This window comes from Glandiceps talaboti, chromosome 7 (assembly GCF_964340395.1).
Source record: "Glandiceps talaboti chromosome 7, keGlaTala1.1, whole genome shotgun sequence".
NCBI lineage: Eukaryota > Metazoa > Hemichordata > Enteropneusta > Spengelidae > Glandiceps > Glandiceps talaboti.
Window position 1 is genome coordinate 8,793,608 of NC_135555.1, and position 25,725 is coordinate 8,819,332.

A 25,725-nucleotide genomic window follows, 5' to 3' on the forward strand; every position below is an offset into this window, starting at 1 on the left:
TAGTCTAGAGGCTGTGTGTGGCTTTGAGTCTTTATCTACACTGGAAAAAAACATTCAAAGCCACGGATAGCCTCTGGACAAGCAGTAGTTTTGATGGAAAAATTAGTTTAAAATTGGACATTGTGAACGTTGTGATAATGAAACTCCATATATACACACACCATAGTTATTTATCTAAAGTTCATGAACCTTGATAGGGGGGTGGGACGGATCTTTTACAATCAATTGATGTTATTGTCATGTACATACATTTTAACATTATTGTGAATTTAAATTTTGTCAGTATCTTCATGAAGTATGTAAGAAACTCATTGAAAATTTACCAATTTATAGCACTTAAAAAAAGTGTATTAACACAGGGTGAATTTACCAATTTATAGAACTTTAAAAAGTGTATTAACACAGGGAGAATTTACCAATTTATTGAACTTTCAAAAGCGTATTATAACGTAGAATTTACCAATTTATAGAACTTTCAAAAAACATGTAGGGAACTCTGAGCGAGTTTGTCATTTTGTGGCACTTTAACAAAAATGTGTTTGGAACTCTGGGTGAGTTTATTAATTTGTAGCACCAAAAAAAAAAAAAAATGGAGGGAACTCAGGGAAAATTTACCAATTTATCGAACTTCAAAAAAACATACAGGGAACTCAGACAGAGAGAGTTTATCGATTTGCAACACTAAAAAAATGAGTAAAGAAACTCTGGGAGAGTGTATACATTTGTAGAATCCGAAAAGACATATAGGGAATTCTGGGAGAATCTACCAATTTATGGCATTGAAAAGATCACATTCACTAGCTTGCTATATGCTGTCAATGGATGACGTCTAACATGGATTCTATCACCTAATACAGACATGTCAACTATTTAAAAGTCGAAATCAAATCATTTGTCTCCATAAGTTTGTCAAATATTTATAACACTTGTTCTTTACCTGTGTCTATTTTCTGACATTTCTAGTGTCATGAGTGTTGTGGGTGTAAACAGAGACTGATAATTACCTTTTGAATTGCTATCAGTGTGCCAAAATAGAAACTTTAACTCAGCTGGTCTCATTGTAACTTTGACATGGATATTGTTGGATTACTTTTCATATTTTTGTATGTTTATCATCATGGTTAAGTTCGCTAGTAAATATATACTGATATTACATACAGAATAATAGTAATGGTGTTATGTATTCCAAAATGTTATATAATGAGAGATTTACACTAAAAATTAAACATTCTGACAAATTTGTTCACTGTGGGAACGAGAGATGAAAATTAGTTGTCTTGCAATGAGTAGCCTGCTATAGAAAATTTGCTTGATTTTAATGTGAGTTTACACCCCATAACCGGATTTCTTCTGTCAATAATTCACCTGAAATTCCATCACACACAGAACAATACATTTATAAACTGTGGCATTTTGTGTTTTTTTGAGTACACAGTAATTTTATCACATCAGAATACATACCTAGGATTAGGTATGTTTAGGGAGAAGTATTTTTTTTATTGATACGGGCCAGAGATGAAGTGGTGGATTGTAAAATTGTAAAGCTAGATTGAGAGAGTGAAGAGATGTGTGTTTTGTTGTATCACTGCATCTTTTATTGAAACAGGGCATGTTGAGACAGATTCCATTGTTAGCCTTCAGTGTGAGAAATGTCTCCGTAATGACCAGGGTTGCTAAGCAGCGCTATGAAATCTACCAGACAACAATGAAGGTCTACAGAAACCAAGTCATTCACTGGCAGGCAGAACTGAACAATACATACACACTGCACTGCCCTTAGATATAAAGAGAAAAGAGACACAATCCAAAGATGGAGTTATATTTCTAAGTTTTATAACAAGTCGTTGCACTGAATTTCTAAGCCTGGTGTGTCATGTGATGGTGTATGAGTTGTGACATAGTTATGAGTATCAACTAAGACCAGAGGAGTCGGTCACTGTTTGTTCACTTTGTAGTATGATTTATGTACAAACCAGGTTAAAAAGGTGAGATGGCGGCACTGTCAGTGCAGCACAAAAGCTTTCTAACGTGATCCAAATTTCATTAAATCTGAAAATGAGATCGGGGAAAGTGTAAATGAGAATGAAGGAAAAGTTTTTTTTTTACAGACAACAAGAAGTTTGCGTGGGGTGAATAGTTTGCCGGTGGGTAGGTATAGTCATTCCAAAGTTCACAGTGATGATGAATTTATCTAAAGTCAACAATAGAGAAAAAAGACCTGTGTTCCCTGACGTAGTCTTATACATTGTGTTATAAACCAGTCAGTTTTCTTTTATGTACCAAGTACCTACTATGAATAGAAATCACCTCAAACTTTATGCACAGAAAAAAAAGGGTTTGTTAACATAATAGAAATTCAAGTCTTTATATGTAAATTGTTAGATAGGTCAGTTTCATGTTATAACATATATAAAACTGATGTAGAGCGCTTTTCTAGCAGACTACATCCTCCATACATAAAGTGGCCTATGTGCAGATTGGGGTGTAGGCACTTGCTCATTTACATAACAATACATGCTAAGCTCCATTATCACTGGTCACCATGGCAATCAAATCAATAATCATTGATGAGGTTTCATAAGTCAGGTATTGTTTCCTGCGTCCATGCAGACTGTCTAACATTACAACACCACTGTATTTGGTGTATTTTTAGAAGGTGATGTATTTTATCCTGTGAGCTGATAATGCACCTGTGTAGTAACAACAGGCTACAAGTACAAACAGGATGCACAAATATTCTGTATTCATATGAGGCGCTGTCTCCAAAGCATTCAAGAAAGGTGAAAAGTGAAAACATCAAGAAATTCAGCATTTGTCTGTGATTGATAGGGTTGATATATTTTTCCCCCTGTCTTTTTTAGCTACGTGACTATTGATGTCCAGGCAGTGGTGTTAGTAGTGGTCAGTATGTAGTAGGTGTGTCGCCACTCTGGGCTGTTTCTTTTCATTTCTATACACTCAATGGTTTTGCATGAATTGGTTGCTCCATAGCAGACCTATGTGCTGTCAATGTGGGTAATTGTTCAGTTGGGGAGGACAAAGCATTGACTGCCCTTCAAGGAAACTCATAATTTTTATGTTGGGTCGGACATGTCATCTCGTATAGGTAGTTATGTACAATATACCATTGTTAGGGATGTCAGAGTGGTGTGTACACAGTATAATTAGTTCGCCACCATTATATGAACGAGTCCCTCCATAAAGTTAAAGCTGCTCACCCCTAGGACGGCTACTAACATGGTATGTCTAGGAATTTTCTATAGTTACTAGGCACCAGGTCAAATGAGAATGATAATAGGGCTGGAAGTTACAGAGAGATGCTGTGTATAGAATAGATGCATCATCTATTATTGAATGGAGTGAAAAAATCCACCTTTCACACCGATGTTTGAACAACAGTTGAAAAGCACAGACAGGTAAATTGGGTTAAGTTTTGATAGTATTTCTATTTTATTAGTAGATTTATGTGTGGGTTTTGGAACTCAAGAATTGGTGAGTCTTTGACCCTATTTGCATGTTGGTATATCACAGAGTGTTATAGTCCATCTTTGGTGGTAATAGTTTAATAGTGATGAAGAGATGATGAGATACTGAATCAGAGCTGACGTCGTTCTCGGCATAAATCTAACTGAGAAATTGATGTGAAACAAATATGTCAATCACAAAGGAAATGAAAGTCGAGGAAATGAACTAGAGGGTTGGTCAGGTTGGTGTGCAGGATAGTATAGGGGCTGTATGAGCGGTACCACTTTGCATACACTATAGACTTGTTACTCTGTTTACATAAGGTTTAAATGTCCTATTGAACTGATGCTATTCAAATAAGTTAGATGTTGGAATTCCACCCAAGTCATGTGAGTTAGGGTTTCTGTGTTTCATCTTGTTTGTGTGGTGAGTATCTGATGTAGTTTGGTCAACCTGTAAGTGTAAAGTTGGTTGGTAAAATGTAATAGTAATGTAGATCCATGGTTCCAGTTGTGCCAAGTTTGGTACGTTTAATATATTACCAACTTGATGTAGATGTATTATTTGGACTAACAGGTGTTCGCCATTTATCCACCCAAGTTGATCAGCTGTAATGACGGCGTGATATATGAAACAGATGCTATATAGATGAAATGTACGATCTTACAAAGTGAAATTCTTAAAGGGCTATGTTTCAATCCCAATCATCATATTAATATTATCGTAACTTTTTTTGTAGCTCTAGTAATTTATCAAACAATCTGTTTTTCAAATTTTATATGTAGAGTTATCCTGCTCCGAAATAGGCCTTTAAATAGAATCGCTAATTTTGCAACATTAGCTATTCAGAGCAATGCAACAAATCACACCCTTAACAGAGATGAATTTATAGTTCCCAAAATTGCCAAATATGTGTGTGTGTTGAAAGACTAGTTTTTTATGTCAATATATCAATAGTTATCATTTCTAAGTTTGAAAGTTATATTACAGTTGCCAAGGTGACAGATAGTTTGTACTTTGGCCAGTACTTCATATTGGAGTGTTTGGCTGAATGCCCTGTAGGTAGGTATGTATGTGTTATTCTTACGCTGACCTCCAGATTCAGTTAACAGATTTACAGGTCATGGTCACTGACTACTGATTATATCATAATGATGCCTAATCACACGTCACTCACATGGTTATATTAAAATGAAAAGAGAAAATGAAACCATCATTTTTGACATCTGAGATAATAAGATGGTGTTTATGAAATTGGCCTCCTTCCAGGAGACTTCGAAGTATGTAATAATTTATTTCATGTCCAAGTCATGTGACATGGTTGATGCTACAAAGAATTTTGAATATAGTTGACAAAGTTCCTATTTCATATATCCTGGTGATTTTCATATATTTGGAGTTCATCGTTCCTCTAAATGGAATATCAGATTGTAGGTAATGTAGCCCTATTGTTAATGGCTTGAATTATGGTATTTGTTGTTGTAGCCCCCCCCCCCCAACACACACACACACACACACACACACACACACACACACACAGACACATACACAGACACATACACACACAAACACACACACACACACACACACACACACACATCAGTGGGCAGTGTTGTACATTCTCCTTGATACTATGTCATTAGGTTGGTAGTTTTGACTGTTCCAAATATGTTGGTAGTAGTACACAGTGTTATCAGTAAATTCTTAGAACCTCAGATACAGTTTTACAAATTACCTACTTGAAAAATACCACCATGACAAAAATATTGGTAGGGAACTTTGGTAAAATGAATGGTGAACTCGGGTAGATTTTACCTCTTTACCATCCATAACAAAAACAAATAGGAAACCCTCGTTAACACTGGTAGTGAACTCAGGTAAAATTACTTGGGAATTTGGGTAGACTTTAATACCTTAGTTATAGCCCTTAACAAAAACAATGATATCATGATAGGGAACCCAAGTAAAATGACAGGGGAATTTAGGTTGGTTTTGCCTACATACCACCTTAACAAAAATGCTGATAGGGTTATCAGGTTAAATAAATGATTAGGGAACTCAGCTAGATTTTACCAACTTACCACCTTAACAAAAACTCTGATGGCAACCGCAGGTAAAATGACTAAGGAACTCTGACAGATTTCACCTAAAAATAAATACTGGTGAGGAACCATGGTATAAAATGACTGGGGGAACTCAGGATGATTTTATCTACTTACCACCTTAACAAAAACTGATGATACAAATGATACCGAGTGACATAAGAATGAAATAACTTAATTATCATTTATACCATGTCATATGAAATATAAATATTGATACATAACTATGTTATGATAATCCATATATAGATATAGTACTAGACCAGTGTGCCCTCTGAAGATAGCCAAATTTCATTGCTTTCAGTCAAAATGATAAAACCTGACATTTCTTGTGAGTCACCACATAGTAAGAGATAGGGGAACACCAAATTTTGGTTCGTCACTAGAAATTATGTGTCTGGCTTGTCAAATTGGCTTAGCGGGCACACTAGTACTAGGTTTGGTTCAAAATGAACAAATACTCATTTTTGTGAAGGATGGGATGATAAGTTATCATTGGTATTCAACATTTGTTTTCCTCTCCTATCTACATCTATATTGATGATGCTTGTTGCCATGGAAACATTTTTTTATCACATATCTTCATCATTCAATAGAATGAGAATCCATCAATATTCAGAATGGCTGCTCCTGTATTGTTTGTGATAATAGCTGACGGTTATTACAATTTGTGAATAGACATTTTGTTATGATATTGAGTCTTTGTCTGCTCCTAGTACCCTTTACTGAGCCCATTAGTACATATAAAGACTTTAATTTTGTCACTGTGGCTATTATTGATTAGGAAAAGAAAAGGCCGATCAAGAGAGAAATCAACTGAGATGTTGTTGTATCTATGTTGTTGCCATGGCACACTTGTGTGTTTTTTCAGGACAGTATCATACATTGCATGGTGAAATAAGAACATTCTGTGGAATTCAGTGTGTATGAGAAAATACAATTGATTGTACCTTGCAGTGTAATACCTAACAACTGCATCCTAAGATGACACATAACCACCACATACAAAGACCACACCTAGCAACCACATACAAAGACCACGCCTAACAACCAAAGACCACACTTAACAACCACATTCAAGAACACACCTAACAGCCACATCCAAAGACCACACCTAACGTCCTCATACAGAGGCCACACCTAACGACCACATCCAAAGACCTCACCTAATGACCACACTTAACCACCACATCCAAAGACCACACCTAGCAACCACATCCAGATATCACACCTTATTCAAAGACCGAACAACCACATAAAAAGACCAGATGTAGATTCCCCCAGTGGTAAGCTCATTTCATCAAGGCTAAAGCAAGGCTCAGGCCTTTATCCAAGATTTGCACTTTCGTATTTATTAATACATTTCAAATTAGTTTGGGATTTCATTATCTACATTTGTTGTAATAAAAATGATGTCATTATCAAAGGACTGTGGTCCCTAGTCAGTTTTAGCATAATCTGAAAATGAGTGTCTATACAATTTTATTCTGTTTTTGTAATATATTGATAAACTAGTAAATTATGAATTATTTTGTGGTGTAAAGATGTTACATGTCTATAAATATTCTCGTAGTATTTCAGTTATTAAAATAAACATAATTATTGCTGTATCTGTAGCGTACATAATTCTATCGTTTCTTCATTTCGACATTTTATGATAGTTTTTGTAAACAATATGAAAAGCACATTGTTAACTGAGAAAAAATGGCCTCTGCTTCCTGCTCAAGATACAGTTAAAAATGAAAAGTTTAGGAATAAATGCAGAAAAAGACAACCTGATAGATTGGTCATGAAAATAAAAATATTTGCTCGTGGTCTAATTTTGATATTTGATGGAAGTAAATTGAAATACACTTTTTCTTGAATGATCCAATGTGTGTTGTCAGACCGGTTGCTAACATCAGAGAGCTATACACTATGGTTGCCATGGCAGCAGTGGTATTTTCTGTATGAGGGCATTTCTACTGGTACAAGCATACACAGGCCTTCCTGCCATATGTTACACACTATACTTCAATGAACAACCTTAAATCATAATATCAAATATTTATAACAATTACTGCTCCTCATATAATACACCATGCCACCTGTATTGAGTGGAATAGTCTGTTTTAAATACAGCTATGATGTTATAGAATGAACTGAAACTAAATAAACCATGATCAGGACGCGATGACAAGTGATATATATGTATGGTTTGTAATTTGCTGAGTCTCATGTAGGTTTACATCAGTGTAGTCAAGTGTGTAATAATGTGTAGTAGATCAGGTGTGCAGGAGATATTTTAAAATCCTAGGTAAATTTAAAGATTACTTAGTTTGTTAACAACTGATGGGTGTAAATGAACTTGACATTGTAGAAATATATGTTGACAGATGCAGTCAGAGTCTTAGCCAGTACATTGCCTGTAGTCATGTGGTTACTGTGGAAAGCAAATCCCAAACTGAGATGCATGAAGGTTTCCTCATGTCTTGCCGTTTATTGTTACATGTAGCTTATTGATTGTTGTGAAAAGGGTAGTAACACTAATTTTAACTTCTGAAAAAGTGGAAAAATGCAAATTTGTACATTTTTAAAAAAAATGAATGTAAAAAACCTCCATGAAACCCCTCGGATGGAAATTAAACCAGTATCATAAATTATAATTTGATATATGTTACAATACAACAAGGGCAGAAGGAAAATTTTGCATGTTTGAGAGCAAGCTTCTATGTTTAAAGTGTCATAAATTGTAGATTGGTATGTGGTCAATGAATACATGTTTGAGTTGTTGGTACTACAAGTCAACAGTGTAACCTGGGTGTTGTAACTACACTACTGTTTTATTTGTTGATATACAATACATAAAAGTCAGTTACAAAAGTTGAAGGCACCGCTGACCTTGTAGTGGTTGTTTGGTAGGTTTACCTGATGACCCCCCCCCCCCCACACCCTTACCCATCCACTGTTTACCTTGCAATGGTTTGACTGGTAGTTGTACATTGATTAAAAACCCCTCCACCTTTTCCGTCCACTTCTTACTTTGCAGGTTTGATTTGTTTGATGAAAAATCACCCCCCTCCTCCATCCACTTCTTCTCTTGCAATGGTTTCAACAGTAATTGTACAGTAATTGTCTCCTCCCCCCTCCCCTTCCCCCCAGCCACTGCTTCCTTTGTAATGGTTTGATTGGTGCTTGTGCAATGATCAGTTCCCCTCCTGTCTTCTCCCCCACTCCTCTCTCCCATAACCACTGCACTGAATGCACTAGTTGTTACAAGTTCTACACAGTATTGCCATACTACAAATAAGTTGAAGAGGTTGGTTATTCACTCTTGCCATGTTACAAGTAAGTTGAGGTTTTAGTACATGAAGATTTGTGTTTGAACTATTTCCCAATTGATTTATATCATGTTATATGTACTCATCATAAATAACTTGCTAGCTAGTTACAGTACGGTAAATTTACATGCTTGATCCATCTTTCCAATAGTCTAGTTCCTATAATGGTATTGTTCTGATTTACACCTCCACTCACAGTTTAGTTAAAGACCACGTTGGCATCCAGACTATCTTTGGAACTACTGGCCTCTTGACTGTCAATACTATTTTAATGCATGTGTGTTCCTCTTTGGATCCATTGTTTAACTATTGACTTTTTTGGCATCATGCAATGATACATGTAAGTCATATACCTCCTATCTCGATAATCCTCCATCTCCACCCCGACCCCCACCCCCACCCCCACTCCCACCCCCACAACTGAAAATATTTTAGCACAATTTTTGCATCTTTCCGTTTTCAAGATTGAGAGCAGCAGATGTTTGTGGTAACTACTATTTTGTAGTAAGTAGCGTGGAACAACTGTTTGAGTTCTGTTACTGATAGTTTTAAGGAAAATGAAAAACTCTTTTGTACTTTCAGAATAATGATAGAAATTGCATTGTCTCTAATTGATTTATCAAAGTGGAATGTAGTAAGTACTGTTACCATGGTTTCCAATTTCTGACTAGTCACTGACACAATCCCCTCCATGATAGAATGGAATGTTCTAAGTATTGTTACCCTGTTCCCATTTCTGACTTGTCACTACCATAACCCCTTTCTCTGTAGAATGGAATGTTCTAAGTTGTTCTCCCAGGTCATTCCTGAGCTAGCAGCAAAACCCCCTTGATAGTAGAATGGTATGTTCTAAGTAGTCAGACTCTCATTTGTGACTTGTCATTTCCTATTGATAATCAGAACATAACTATAGAAATATTATCCTTGTGATAATAACATGAAGACAATTAGGAAACTGGTTTCCATGGTGATAATTTTGATAGCGAGAATTGAAACTGCGAAAGTATTGTAGTGATGTAATGAGATACGTATGTGAAGTCAGGTTATGTAGATAATATGTTGGCCTCATTACATAATATTGTTGATGAGAAGATGATTAATTAATTGATTAATTTAAATTTTGGTTGTTCTGTGTTCAGATCATTAGTGAAGTGGTTTTCTTCATCACCATCTTCCTAGAAACTGATGTCTATTTTACACATCTATACCCGAGTTGATTGGTTAAAATTATCGAAGGCCGGAATTTTTTATTTATCTAAATAGTTTATAACAAGATAATTAAGAAAACACTAAAAAACTTGATAGCATCTAAGTATGTTTATAAATGTCTTTAAGTGTTTTTAGAACTGTTGGCAAAAAGTTGATGATGACATATAATGATCGCTGTACTAGTGCTAGTGTGAGCAGGTTGCAAAGACTTTTCTTACTGTGCCCCATCACTTCCTGTAGCATAGCAACCGTCGCTGTATCTCATTTGCATATTGGTTAGTCATGTGATATGTTTCAAGTTGGTAAGAGGAGATGTGAAAGATGTCAGGATTTGACTGGGATGCAGTCTGTAAGTATTCGATGTAGTGACATTTCATTTTCATCTCTGGTAGACAAAGTAGGATGCAAACTAAGGCAGTGAAACAAGGGTGGATGGTGTCCTGAAAATAATATGAACATTTCAATGCAGCAAGGTGCATGTAGGTATGTTAGATGAGTGTGGTAGGGTTTGGTAGTGGAATAAATACTGTTCTTGTATATAACCTTATAGATTTGATGTGAGTTACAATATGTGTACAATATTTTATATACATAGTATTAACAATATAGGGATGGAGTAGATAAAAACTGGAAAGTTTGATGATTACGGTGACTTGTTTTTTTAGTGATAACCGTGATAAATTTATAAAATTGATGAAGACTGGAGTACATGTCTGCATCAGTATGTTGGTAGAAATATTTGTGTCAGTTCACATACTAGACATAGATGAAGTCTTGGAATGCCTGCTTGGTGTTAGGTTTCCTATCCTATGCTGAGATGAGTCAAGGCTGGTTGGTAGACCAAAACTCTCTCTCTCTCTCTCTACATGTTCTTTACTTCCCATCCCAGTCATGTCATCTGCATCCTGTCTCTCCCAGTCAGCTATATCCACTACAGGAAATCAGCCATGGCGTAGTTTTCCTAGTTTACACAATTTATTTTCAGAAAGAAGAGAGGTATGCCTGTGTTAACATTTTGTCTTTGGTTAAAAATTAATTTGGATTACAAACGTGATGGATGCTATTATAGCTGGCTAATCAATTGTACTTGTTTGAATTAGAGTACAGCTTTTTTCTTTATGTCATCAACAAACATACATTTTCATGTAGGCTATAATTTCAACTGAAGCCTGAATGAAGTGTTTTCAGTTTGTATTTGATGACTAATCAAACTCTGTATACTGGCTCTATATTGATTACTCTGTTACATCGAAATTTACATGAACACACATTTAAATGTATGTTCTTGTATAATCTATGTTGTTTTAGTCAGTTATTAATTATATTAGTTATCAACCATATCTACATGTAATATGTTAGTTAGAAAATATTTCACAAAGTCGTGATAGCGTTAGTGGAATATAATGCTTCGTAGAAATGTATTTTTGTAAACTTGCCTTCCATTTGAGTGTAAATGCATCTCATAAGATGAAGAAATTCATTGTATGTTGAATGCAAAACAGATGGCTGGTTTCCTCAGCAAATGGCTTTTGTTTGTGAGCCTGCAGGCAGGGCTGGGCCAAGATTGGTAGTCAGATGATACAAAAAGCAGAAATTCTACTGATTAAATATGCCTGATGTATTAAAAAATTAAAAATTAAGAAAGTCGTACATACATGTAAAGTACATCTTTTTCTAACTGATGTATGCATTAAAATGTCAGAGTAATGGAATTTTCTCGTTTGCAACTTGGATGAGGATTTTTTTTATATTTATCTTCATTTTTTTTTTACATCTGTTTGTAATATTATGGGTATTGGCTGGGTATTTGCGATAAACACCATCACCATTTTGTTCGAATGAAACAGAAAGTTGTCTAATTTAGATATGACACTGGAGGAAGTTGATACAGTGATTCTAAGTACTAGAAAGTCATTGAGATTTTTATGTTCAATTTGTTCGTGGAGATTTTATGAAACCAACTTTTCTGACTTTTGTGTGTGTTTTAACAGTGATGTTTACATGTGCTATATATTGTGAGTGTCATTTCACTTAGATTCATACCAGCAAGTTTGATGCCAGCACATTGAGATGATTTCAGTGTCTAATCTAATCTTAACTGATGTATATATATATATAACTAATGATTTATTAATTCATGACTTCAAGGATTTTAACACAGATAGCTACTTTAAAAAAAACCCATGTCATGTACGCTGTAAATTACGAATTTTGATAAAAATAGATATTTTAGTACAGCTGTGAAGGGAAATGGTTATTTGATATGTAAATTTATGAATAGTTTCAGTTTTCATTTGAATTTGTATGTGTGGTATTTTTATACAAGTTTTGACTTGAACTCATCCTTTGCAGCTGGCAAATTTAGTTTAGTATGTGTATGTATGTGTATATGTGTATGTGTATGTGTGTGTATATATGTTTGTGTATGTGTATGATTCACTTGTAGCACATGCAAGGCTGTGTCTTCATTCCATCGTTTCACTTGTATGGTGGATGTCTGGGAATGTTGCCAAAGATGCTCCTTTGTGGTGGTTGCCATGGCAACAGTGATGCGAGTGTGAAATACCACGGAGACAGGTATCAGTTGAAGAGAGTTGATTGATGAAATTGAATGGAAATGAACAGTGAGAGAGGTGAAGTATAGTTAGGAGGACTCATTTCATTAACATCAGTTGACAGCTAAGAGAGCCTTGCCAATTACAAAGTCACTCTATTTATAGACCAGTCCTGCAGCTGACAATGGTTTCCATAGCGCTCAACATCCTTAGCTGTCTAATAAAATTTGATAGTGGTCATTATATTCACAGCATCCTGTGAGGAAAAGACAATTGATGGTGTAAACATAGTGAAGATAGCTAGGTTGGGATTTTTGTGTGCCATCAACATTTTATCAATTGTTTAATGAGTAATCAATTCCTGGGTCATGGGATCAGGCTTTCCATATATGGTAGTGGATGTATGGCTGGGTGGATGTTTGGAATACAATAGTTCTACTCATTTCGTAGGGATGATAAACTACATCACCATTTTAACATGTCACAGCTTTCTATGTGATAAAGAAAACATTTCTTTTTATTATACTAGGAGTTTGTCTCTGGGTGATAGACAAACAGGGTTTGTTGCCATGGTGATGGCCTGTAGATGACAAATTCACTTGTCTAATTTGTTTGTTCTGTGAGGAGTTTTTACTTGCTGGTAGACAATAAATTAATTTGAATATTTTGTTGTTGGCTTGAAGTGTTTCTTACAGTGTTTAAGGTGATAAAGAGGAAGTCATGAATATTTTGATGTGTTGTATTGTTCAATGGAACAATAGCAAAAAGGGTGCATCTATGTGTGTGTGATTGTTAGCTATTGATGTATAGTATAGGGTGTGATGACAGACATGTCTGGAATAAAGTCGGATCTCTTCAACAAACATGTTGCTACATCCACTCTTTTAATAATTAACATAGAATTGTCATTGATATGAGCTATATTTATTTGGAATTTATTTCAGTTGGGAGCAAAGCAGGCAGTGGTACTGATGTAGCACAGCTCTTAGGACAGAAAGCAGCTGTGATGGATGATGTAGAGGCTGCGGCTGTGATCGGTCTCCATGGCAATGCCAAAGAGGACAGTATGTTGAATCTGGATACCGACAGTGATGGCCTCAATCATGCTATATCCAAAGTCAGATCACATTCCAGAAAGATGGCAAGTCCAAAAAAGGCTGTGGCAGCTCTTGCACACTTCCGAAGCTCAAACAAAACATTGGCTAATGAACCATGTTCCATGGACAGTGCTGGAAGGGATTTTCCTCTAAATGATCATTTTGGTGTCTCTGATTTAGCCAGTGATGACACCAGTCAGGATCTTCCTGGGGAGGAGCGGAGTAGTGATAACTGGACTTATAACTCTGAAGGAGATGACCTTTCACCTATGCAAATGACATCAAATTTAAATAGCAGTGGTAACAGTGTAAATGCAAGTGAAGATGGACTTCATTCATCCATGGCAAGTCTTGATGAGTCTAGCAATTCCAAGGATAACTTTGCACTGCTTTCCCAAGGTAGTGTGCAAGGAAATGGAACCGGGAAAAGTTCTACATTCCAGGATACACCAGTGCCCGCAGATAGTGATGAAGATTGGGACATAAATACATTCCGTAAAAAAAGAAGAAAGGGATTCAGCAATAGAGGTGGCAAACGTAGAAAAAAGGTAGGTTGATGTCAAAAATGGATAATTTGATGATGGGGGGGGGGGGGGGGGGGGGACATTGAAAAAAAAAGATGGGTTAATATCAAAATATGAAAATTTAATGAGGGGGAAAACCGAAAAAAGCAAATGATAATTTATGGGGTAAAAGGTAGGAAAAGAGTGTGATATGAAAAATGGTAAATTTAATGAGGGAAAATACAAAAAAAAGGTTGATTGACATCTAAGTTTAAGGAAAGCAGTTGTTAAAGTGGGTACATATCATTGGTGATTTTAAATGAGGTTTACATGTATGCTAGGGGGTCTGGCCATTTATCTCTTATACTCCCTAGCTTGAATAAATTACTATATTTCAATGTATTGTCTGTTCACTATTAACTTTTGCTTATATAATTCTATCAATAACGTTTTATTCAGAGGTGATGGTGATGTAACTAAAAGAATGTCATTGTTACTTTGATATTCACATATTATTGTCCAAAGATACAAATAAAAGTTTTGTATAAAATCATAAATGAATTTTATTGTACAAAGATAAGTATATGGATAGAAAAGAGTATGAACGATTCTGTAGTGTTTTCCTTAAGGTCTGGTAACCCTGGTAACAGAGGAGGGAAATCTGGTAAAATTTGCAAAATTTTGCATACCATGTGCCATAATTTTGGTAGGGAATCCTGTTAAAATGCTAGGGAAACTTGGGTAGATTTTACCTGCTTACTGCCTTTAATGAAAACTGAGTCTCATGAAAATAGCATTACAATGAATGACGTACGGCATGTGTAGTTCAGTTTAAAGACCCTGTCAGAAATTTAGGTGGGAAAATCAGTTTTTCGGGCCAACCTGTAGATAAAGTTGGTCTAGAATAAAGAATAATCCCATTTGATCCTAATAGCTCCACTGATAAAATAACACTAATGTGAGAACCTGGGACTGAAACCCTGGCTTTTATACAGGCCCTTGTCAGAATACGAGTAGAGAATCAGTTGGTTAGAAGTAGAACAAAAGAATAAGCCTATTTGATCCTAATGGCTCCACAGATAAGATAACACTAATGTCAGAACCTGGGACGGAATCCTTGGCCCTTAAATCATAGATAAATTCCTTTTGGGAATTCTTTGAATTATTCACAAAGAGCGCCACAATGAATCTGAATCACTGCACCCTGAATGATAAAGGTTTCTGACTTTCAGTCTGTCTGAGTCATGGCAAACTGTTCATTTTGATTGACTTAAAATTGAACAAACGGGCCAAATTTAACCATTTTTAAAAGAGATTAAAAAAGATTTTAAAAAAAATCACAAAGAAAACAAAAAATAAAGCAAAACAACCCCAAAAAGTACTTTGGAGTATTGTATGTTTTATTTATTTATTTATTTATATATATATTTACTTACTTATTTACTCTTCTCTTTATTCTTTTTGTTACCCCAGAGCAAACCACCTGGTCCTGGAGATTTAGATGAAACAGACAAGGGTGAATTTCAATGCCAAGTGTGCTCCAAGACATATGCTAGTGCCCATGAATTCACCGTTCATATCAGAAAACACAATCCATCAGGTGGACACGGCTGCAAGATTTGTGGAAAGAAGCTAAGCTCTACCAGTTCTCTGGACAGACACATGCTGGTACACTCAGGTGAACGACCCTTCAAGTGCAAGATCTGTAGGCAAGCATTTACAACTAATGGTAACATGTACCGACATATGAGAATTCATGAGAAAAATACCAAGATCAGCGACATCACCATTACAAATGACTATAGTGTACCTCGACTCAAACTTTCCAGCAAGAGAAGACGACGAACCACAGAAAGTAGTGAAGGCTCCCCTATAAAGAAAGCAGCAGTTGATGGTGAAGAACCAATGGTGGAAAAAACTGAAGGTGAAAAAGAGAGAGAAAATAAAGACGAAGAGTTAAGTTGTCCAGTATGCAGCAAAACATTCCTATGTAAATACGGGTTACAAACGCATTTAGAGGTGCACCCAGCTTTAGCTCAGCGATGCACAATTTGTGATTGTGCCTTCAAGACACCAAGAGGTCTTCGTATGCATATATTGATGGCTCACAAGACGAGAAAAATGGGAATCCAACCATCAGGGCCGGCCCATATTCCAGTAGGATTCCAGGATCTTGGATTTGCTGAATTCTCGTCAGCCAAATTTCCTCTGATTGCTAAGGCATGGTGTGAAAAGAATGTGAGACGGTGTAGCAGTACTCATCAACGACACGTATGCAGAACGTGTAACAAAGCATTCCCTTGTTCCAGTGCCTTGAACCTACATGTGGCATCACACGGAACTATCAAAGTTGAGAGCTCCATAAATGATGATAACCTAGCTAACAAAAAGGTGCTAACCCAACAAGATTTTATGTCGGCTCTCAAATTACAACCTCAAACCGTGCCTTTAGATTCAACTCAAAACACTGAATCTGCCAATAAATCCAACCAGTATATTATCATAATCAGGAAACCAGCGTTGCCCAACTCAGGAGAAGAGGGAGAAATCTGTGAAGTTCCTTCACCAGCAACCATTGTAAAGACGGAAGTACCAGCTCAGAGTACAGTCAAAGTGAACCTTGTCAAATCACCTCCATTCAGGACAGAGATGGAAGGGGAAGATAACGATGACGACTTTGCTGATGTTCAACAGATACTGAAGTTTGCTACAAATTCTTCCAATCCAATGTGTCCAATGCCTAATCCAGCCTTCATAGCTCATCGGCCGATGCCTCCATTGCAGAGAATTCACCGACGATTCATCAGTCATCCTGTAGTCAGAGGTCAACCTACACCACCTCCACCACCGTTGAAACGCTTACTACCAAAGAAGGTACCAAGAAAGCAAGAGCTACAACCTCAATTACCATCACCTCAGATGTTAACACCAGAAAATCTTACCACTCAAAGTGTCACTCCAGAAGATCTTAGACTTCAAAGCAGTGAAGGGGAAGAATTACAGAGTGATGATCATCTCATGACCTCTGACCCCACCATGAATAAAATGTCCAAGAAAGGGAAGAGTTATTTTTGCAAATACTGCAAGGAGGTCTTTTCATTGGCTAGAGCGTTGAAGAGTCATGTCAGAAGTCATTTTGGTCTTACACCATACAAGTGCACCATGTGTAACTATTCCAGTGCAGATAAGAGTACATTGATCCGACATATGAGAACACACAATGGAGAACGACCATTCATGTGTATGCTGTGCGAGTTTGCTTTCACCACAAAGGCTAACTGTGAACGACATGTCAGGAAGAAACATAACAAGACAGAGAAGAAAGAGATTGATGTCTGTATCTCCTACAACCAATATTTGGGTGAGAATGAGAATCAAGAAACCTTCCATTCTCCAGACACAATCTGCAAGTACTGCAATAAAGACTTCAAGTTTTTCAGAGCTCTACGACATCATCTCAGATCACACAGTAGTTGTCAAGAGAAGCCATTTCAGTGCAAAGTCTGTAGTAATGGCTTCTCCACCAAAAATAACTGTATCCGTCATATCCTGAAAAGACATCGTGATCTGTCTCAGCAGGAAGTGGAAGCATCGGTAATTTTTCATGAACCTCTGAAATGGATAAAGACAGTATCAGAACAGATTGGAGACTCCAAAATAATGGTGAAGAAGGAAAGGGAAGACGTAGACCAGCCACTTGACTTCAGTCTTAGAACTAGTCCAAGTAAAACCGGATTCAGTGACGTAGACAACCAAGATGATTCACAGGAAGGAATGGATCTACAACCGATGGATCTCTCTGTCCCAAAGAAGACTGAAACTGACGCAAGCATGGTGGATGATCCACGTAAATATCGATTCCGCACTATCCACCACAAATACTACAATCCAGAAACTGATTGCCTTGCTTGTCCACATTGTAATCTACAATTCAACAAAGGATCTCTGTTTAAAGAGCATTTGAGAACATACAGCAGTGAGAGACCCTACCGATGTTACCATTGCTCAGCTGCATTTACAGCGAAAGAGAACTTAGAGAAACACATGGAGAAACGACACCAAACAGTCAACGAGAAAGATTGCCAGACTTTCCTACCAACAATCATCTATCCTGCACAAAATAAACTCCTGACAAAAGGAGCAAAACTTATACCAAAACAGATCCATAAGATAGAAGATGGTGAGGTGGCGATTGCTGTCAAGTTGGGACCGAATACAAAACGTGGTGGGAAGAAGCGAGAGGACAAGATGGCTGCACACAAATCTCCTAGCAACAGCATGGGATCAGATTCTAGTGGTGATCTAGCTAGTGTATCTAAAATGTTAGCAGCAACCAACTCGAACAACTTTGATTCTTTCTTGAAAAATAACACAGAGAAGGGAGGTATGGAAGATGAAGAAGACACATTGGTGCTTGACGACAAATCTCTCAGTGAACCCACTATCCATATCAAGACAAGAATTCAGAACAAATTGAGAAGAAACTCGTTTCCCAATAGTGCACATAAATTGTCATGTCCGTACTGTCCTCGTACATTCCCTTGGATCAGCTCGCTGAGAAGACACATCTTAACACACACAGGATTGAAGCCATTCAAGTGTCCACAGTGCGGTGTATATTTCTCAACTAAGTCCAACTGTGAAAGACACATGCTGAGGAAACACTGCAATAACAATACATCTGATGCTAGCTTTAGAAGCTTTACAGAAAGACCTTTTAAATGTTTGATGTGTATGAGCAGTTCCTTCTCAACCAGACAGAGACTACGCCGCCATTACATGATGAAACATCCAGGTGCACCTATACCAGAGTATGAAGGCATAGAAGATATCGAACCAGAAGAAACACCTGTTATGATCACAACAGGCAATGTCTTACCAGATGAGTCACATGAATTGGACGACTCCCTCAAAGAAACAGACTTTGTGGCGTTGAGTAATGAACTCTCTAAAACCAACTCTGAGTTCATGGCAAAGGCTTCAGCAGATGACTCCATGATCAGCATTCAGTCTGAGGAAGAGGTCAACAATGAGGTCAAAGTTGAAGGTGAGGTCAACCAAGACTCCAGTGCTGATACTTCTGATTTGATGTGTAATGAGTCTGTCTTAGATGAAGAGGAACCAGAAGATATGAAAGTGGAAGATGTCGAAGACAAAGAAGATGAAGACGATGTGATGGAGAAAGAGGAAGAAGAGGAAGAAGAGAAAGAAGATTCAGATGTGGAATTGTCACCCAGTGGCAAAGTGAAAGGCAGACGATCGAGTGATGAGATATGTTGCGATATTTGTGGGAAGACGTTCAAGTACAGTACAACTCTTACTCGACACATGCGCATACACACGCTGGCACATCCATTCAAATGTACTGACTGTGATGCCAGATTCACGACCAAGTTTAATTGTCAACGTCATATTATCAAGATCCATGGTAAGAGTAAGGAAGAGGTCCTCTACATCCAGGAATCCCAATCTGATGATGAACCTGTGGCTAAGTCTCGTGCAGCTAAACCATCAGTGCAAACCACAGCTGACGACCAACAAGGGGATGAAGCTGATACATCTGGATCGGCACTCAATTTTGTAGAAGTAAAGTTTGATAAGCAAGGGAAAAGTCATCAGATTCCAGAGAATTATGGAAATCGGAAGAAGAAATGTGAAATATGTGATAAACGATTTTGGTCTCGGCAAGAACTACACAGGCATTTGAAAACTCACTCACGAGATAAGCCATTCCCCTGTGATAAATGTGAACGTTCATTTGCCTTAAAACACAGTTTGCTGCGTCATATGAAAGCACATCAGGATGAAGAGAGTAGCAAAGGCAAAAAGAAGACCACAAAAGGCAATAACAAGTCTCCCAAAGTCACACCATCAAAGAAGGGTAAAAGAGCAGAGAAGGGGAGTCAGAAAGGAAAAAAGAAGGCATCAGTAGATGAAGACTCAGATTCAGAAGGTGATGTTGATGGATTAGATCCTGGAGTCCTGGTTGTCAATCCGGAATCACCTCCAGAATCACCAAAAGCAAGTCGTGTGGAATCTAAGACACCGTGGGATCCTGATGGTACTATTGAACCTGACGGCGATGTCTATATGCCATCAGCTGTAGAAGACAGAACAATGCTAATGCAATCTAGTTCTGATCCAGACATGTTTTCTCCGGCAGATGAAGAAATTGCCTCTTCCATGGAAAATTCCGACATTATCCAGAATCTTTTAGGAATACATGACTCATCCGTGATTGATCAGATGTTGGACTCGGCAGATTCCGCTGCAAAGCTGCTAGGAGTGGAATAAGGAAGGTTTGTAGAGCAGTGTATCCTAAAACTTGGTGAACTGGGACATTTCTTTGAGAGAAGTGAACTGTAGGCACGAACACAACAACGGCTTCTGTGAAGACATCATGTAGTGTGAATAAGAGATACAAAATTTAGTTTTTTGTTATGTTTACCATTGTACATTGGTTTCCGATAGACTGGTTGACTTACCAATATGTATACTAGAATGGTTTATGGGGTGTACATATTGTAGACAACATTAATCCCAATAATTTCAGAGAAAGAAATATGTACAAAATTAATATTACATTTTTTTGACAAATCGGTGAAATTTATCAATTGAATTTTTTATGTAGGTCACAATAAGACTTATTTATTTGTGGTGTCAACATCTTTGTTTCATATTATGCAAAGTTGACAAATTTCTGGCTATGTGTCGCCGTAGCAATAATATGATGTACCAGAATAGTTATAATACGCAGTCTGGTGTCAATACTTTCTGGCTGTGTGTCTTTGTAGCAATAACACTATGTACTGATATAGTTGTAACATATATCCCAGTTTTAAATTCTTTCTGATTAGGCTAAATAAAAAAAGTGTGTGTTTCCAATAACTTGACCGACCCTAGTTTAAGCCTCCAACCATAAAGATATTTTGAAACATGTAAGACAAAGAGTTTGGAATTTCTTTGTCTTCTTGACCTCATACGCGTCTGTTTTCTTTCCCCAGTAATGTCTACATATTTCATCAAACTATCACAGAAGGGCTATTCTGACCAATATTTTGTTTGTTTTTGGGTTGAAGTAATATTTTTCAAATTTAAAAACAAAAAGATGAAATGAAATCCCAACCTACCTACCCTATTTTCTGGGTCCATGTTATCGGAAACACACAGTTATTTTTCCCCTGCCACCTTATTAGCAATAATACAGTGTACGTATTTATAATACACAGTCTTGTTTAAATTCATTTGAGTCTATACCTCTGTAGCAATAACATGATGTACCCAAATAGTTACAATCTGCAGGTTGGTTTTAAACTCTTTAGCAATAATATTGTGTACCTATTTGTAGTACACAGTCTTGTTCAAACTTTTCCTGCCAAGCAGCAATAATTGGATGCACCTTATTATAATTGTATGCAATCTGTGATTGAATTTTGAGTTATGAATTATGCACATACTATATGCAATGGTACAACTATATCAATCATTACGAATCATCATAATTATCATTTCTAAATGTCACAAATAATTCAGGTCTTATTTTTTCAAATTTTTTATATTAAAAAAAATTGCAAATTGTACATGTATACACTAAAATCTCAATGCAAATCATTCCAATATACAGAGGACAAGTTACAATTTATTTTCTCTCATATCTCAGTATATTACGATATTTTTTTCAGTTTTAGTTGACAGACATATTAACCTAGAGAGTGAGAGACGACTTCTGGTCTCAGCTGCAAGAAATGATTCATAATTTGTTTTCCAGTTTTTACAAAAATAATTTTGAATTATTAGTAAATGGCTGCTACATCAACTATGCAATTAAAAAAATTAAAAGTTCACATGATGAAATCATCATAAACTCAAAAAGACATCAAACATTTCTATGCAATTCAAAATGAAATATCGTAGTGTAGTAGAATTAGTAATAGTCTGTGAGGTATGTCATGATGGGGCGCCCTCACACATCGGTCAACGCCGGTGAGGGTGGAACGAAAGTACGTATCTTACAGTCTCTATATTTGTAGAAGTCCATCTCAAATAATGATTATCTTTTTGTTTTATTTTTACGTTTTTGATTTGAGAAATCGATGAATTTTTGCTAATGTCATTTGTATGTGAATATTTGCAGTGGGTGACACTTTTACAATATAATAATGTCATCTCGACACTTTTTCTTTTATGATGATATATCCCAAGTAGGCCTCTAATAAACTGACTTAGATAATCGGACAACAATTATGCAATTTTTTGATTTCTGTTGACAGATATTTTCAATTTTGTTACATTGTATCAAAGTAATAGATAGAGAATGCCACATTGTATCTTTTGGTGATAAAACAGGTGTTTATTACAACCAACCAACTAATCACTTGATTTGTATTTACTGTCACCATGAAATTTCTGTTCATTTTTTTACACTTTGTCTTGTAATAATAATGACAAGCAGTTCTGAATTTTTTGTTGTTGACTTCATTCTTGTCACCGAAAATAATGGAAATTGCAAAACTTGTGATGAAGTTACGCATGGTAGTTGTGATTTGAATTTTCTTTTTTTTTTTATTTACTCAAGTATTTTGGAATAATGGCAAGTTTGAGGTTGGAAGAAAATACATGTGATTTACTGAAATAATAATTCATCTGCTTTGTGTCGATTTTTTTTCCGTTTTCTTTCAGTGTATTTTGTGTATGTGTGTGTGTGTGTGTGTGTGTGTGTGTGTATGTATGTATGTATGTCTGTTTCTTTGGCTGTATCAGCAAGCATGTGTGTATGTGTTTTGTGCTGCACTAGCAAGCATGTGTATATGTTTGACTGGGGTGGAAAGCATGAATATGTGAATTTCAGCTTTTCCCCATACACATTTGAACCCTCTGAAATTGCTAGTAATCCATATAAGTAGGTTATTTACTTCCAGAAATCACACCTGATTTGAATTTTCTGTAATATGTTTGAGTCTGCCTACACATACACCTTATAAATGTTACAAGGGGATTAATGATATATGTGAACTTGGGTCAAAAGAAAACCTAGAATGCTATATAAGAGGATGACCTGTCAAGAACATGTTTCGCCAAACCTGTATATTAACCAAGATTTGATGAAAAAGTTGTCATGGCGTGTTATGGTGTTTGGCTGTGTTAGGAAACATATACTTGTATGCATGGGTTGGCTGTTGCTATGCGTGTATGTCTTTGGTCATGTTGGTGGTAGGCATGTATATATGTATAGTATGTGTGGGTTGGCTATCAGCATGCATGCATGCATCATGTGTGTGTGTTTGGCCTTGTTTGTTGCATGCAACTTGTGTGTTTTTGGCTAGCTGAGGCATGTCTCTGTGTGTGCGTGTGTGTCTGTTATTATTACTCATCAAAATAATTTTCAACTGTGATGTAATGTCCATAACTTGAAAGAAAAGTAAATATTTTTATAGTGAGCAAACTAAGGTCAAAGTTCACTTTTTCGTGGACACACATATTTAGAGGCTTGTGAGTAAGGATGATGATTGCCATTGATTTCCTAAAAGAATTATTCATTTAAATTGATTAATATATTACATATGTCCATAAAATTAAAAAATGATAATTTTTTGTTGTTGATAAAATCAAATGCATCTATGTTACTATTCCTCAATCCCAAGTTCTCATATCAGTCACTGTAAGGATGTGATGGGATTTATTTTGTTCTGGATAAACTTTTTTACACAGCTAGCAGACAAATTTTTCTCACCTAAATTTTAAATCGAAATCAGATACACGCCTCCAGATAAATGTTAAAACAGAAAACATGAACACATACAAGATAAGACTATTTTTGGAAAATTGCCATATTTCAGGTTAGCTTAGTCATCTACCTGTGTGTGGATTGTGACAGTCATCTCATGTACCTGTCAACTAAGAGTTAATTTCATGCCGGCAGAATGACATGGATATTACATTGCTTGTTTGTTGTGTAATGCATGGTGTGGTACATACACAGGGAGCCCACAAACTATGTTACAAACAAACAAATAAACAAACAAACATACATAAACAAGCAAATATGCATGGCCCACATGGGTAAATGAAAATATTTTAAACTCATGGATAACTATCTATGTACATGTATATGGGCCTGTATATAACTGAAATAATATACTGTTTCTATATATGCTCATCTAGAAAAACACCATGAATATATATAGAAACGTAAATATATTATTTCAACAGTATACAGGCCTGTATATACATATATACATGTATATAGATAGTTATCCATGAGTTTCATATATTTTCATTTACCCATGCATATTTAACTTGTGTTTTATTTTAATTGTTTTAACATGGTTCATGGGGCTCCCTGTGATATAGTGAGAGTGATATGGATATTGCTTGTAATGTAGTGATTGGTTAGGTTCAAGGTGATTCTTGTGAATGTTTTACATCACAGTACAAATGCAGTCAGACATATCTTAATGTGTCCCAGTCTAGTGCGATAATTTGGACCATGGTATTAGGTTTAGACTTTTCCAAATCAATCCAAATTTTCATTTCTATATTTTTCAATCCATTCCTCCTGGAAATATTCATTAATATTAATAATTGAGCAATTTATTAAGACCAGAATGATTCAAACATCAAATGATAACCACATGGTCAGTTAACCAAAGTAAAAACGAAAGCACACTTAATTACGTCGTTGAGGGCGTGTTTGCACACAAAATGAACCACATGTACAGTTTACCATATACATTTTTGTACTGACTGCCTTTATTCAGTTTGTTTAAATACAATATTACCATAAAGAAACTTTGACAGAACAACATAATGAGATCTTGTCAGTGCACACAAAAAAACTTGCATATTTCTATTATCAAATTTTAGTGAATTCAATAACGGCCCATGCACTTCTGTGATGAAGGAACACCAGGGAACAACACAAGTGCAAATACATGTACCTAATTTACACCATTTTGTTGTTATTATATTTAGATGAAAAGAAGGAAAACTGTCAACAAATAAAAACAAAACAAAAACTTGTACACAACTCATAAACTATAATATGGCAGAATATACCATTAAATTTGTGATTACACAAAGTCATTATATTGCCTTTTGTATAGTGTGTCACTAGTGGTACAAGTTTTGTTCATTGATAAATGTAAATTACTGTTGAACACTACTAAGATTGATTGACAGACCAGTAGTGTACTACAGTTAACAGTCTACAGACCCTGCTAACAAAGAGGGGCACATTCTAGTAAACTTCACATTTATTGTTATATTCCAACTATGGGAAATCAAGCAACTAAATATCGATGTGAGGGTTGCTTTTTAAACTCATAGTCCCTGTCGATAACAAAAAACAACGAAGGTATGTTACATGTAATGCTTTGAAATATGTAAGTTTTGCCATACCTATTATATAGCTTATCTACTGTGGTGTAACTAGAGTGTATCTACAGAGTTTTAAAAATATCAGTACAGGTAAGGAT

General features: G+C 36.1%; 1 protein-coding gene across 2 annotated transcripts in view; it reads left to right on the top strand.

Annotated features, from left to right (window-relative positions):
• The window catches only part of LOC144437553 (ras-responsive element-binding protein 1-like), a 31,119-nt gene extending 8,283 nt beyond the window's left edge, over positions 1 to 22,836 (top strand). Inside the window, exons 1-3 of one of the 2 annotated variants that reach the window (XM_078126512.1) lie at positions 10,404 to 10,445; positions 13,596 to 14,296; positions 15,725 to 22,836. In XM_078126512.1, coding sequence (XP_077982638.1) covers positions 10,418 to 10,445; positions 13,596 to 14,296; positions 15,725 to 20,545 — 5,550 coding nt within the window. In that variant the 5' untranslated portion in view covers positions 10,404 to 10,417 and the 3' untranslated portion in view covers positions 20,546 to 22,836. Of the gene's footprint in view, positions 1 to 10,403; positions 10,446 to 13,595; positions 14,297 to 15,724 lie in introns of those variants that run through there. The other variant, XM_078126511.1, reaches the window with a different exon arrangement.
• Positions 22,837 to 25,725: the final 2,889 nt, after the last annotated feature.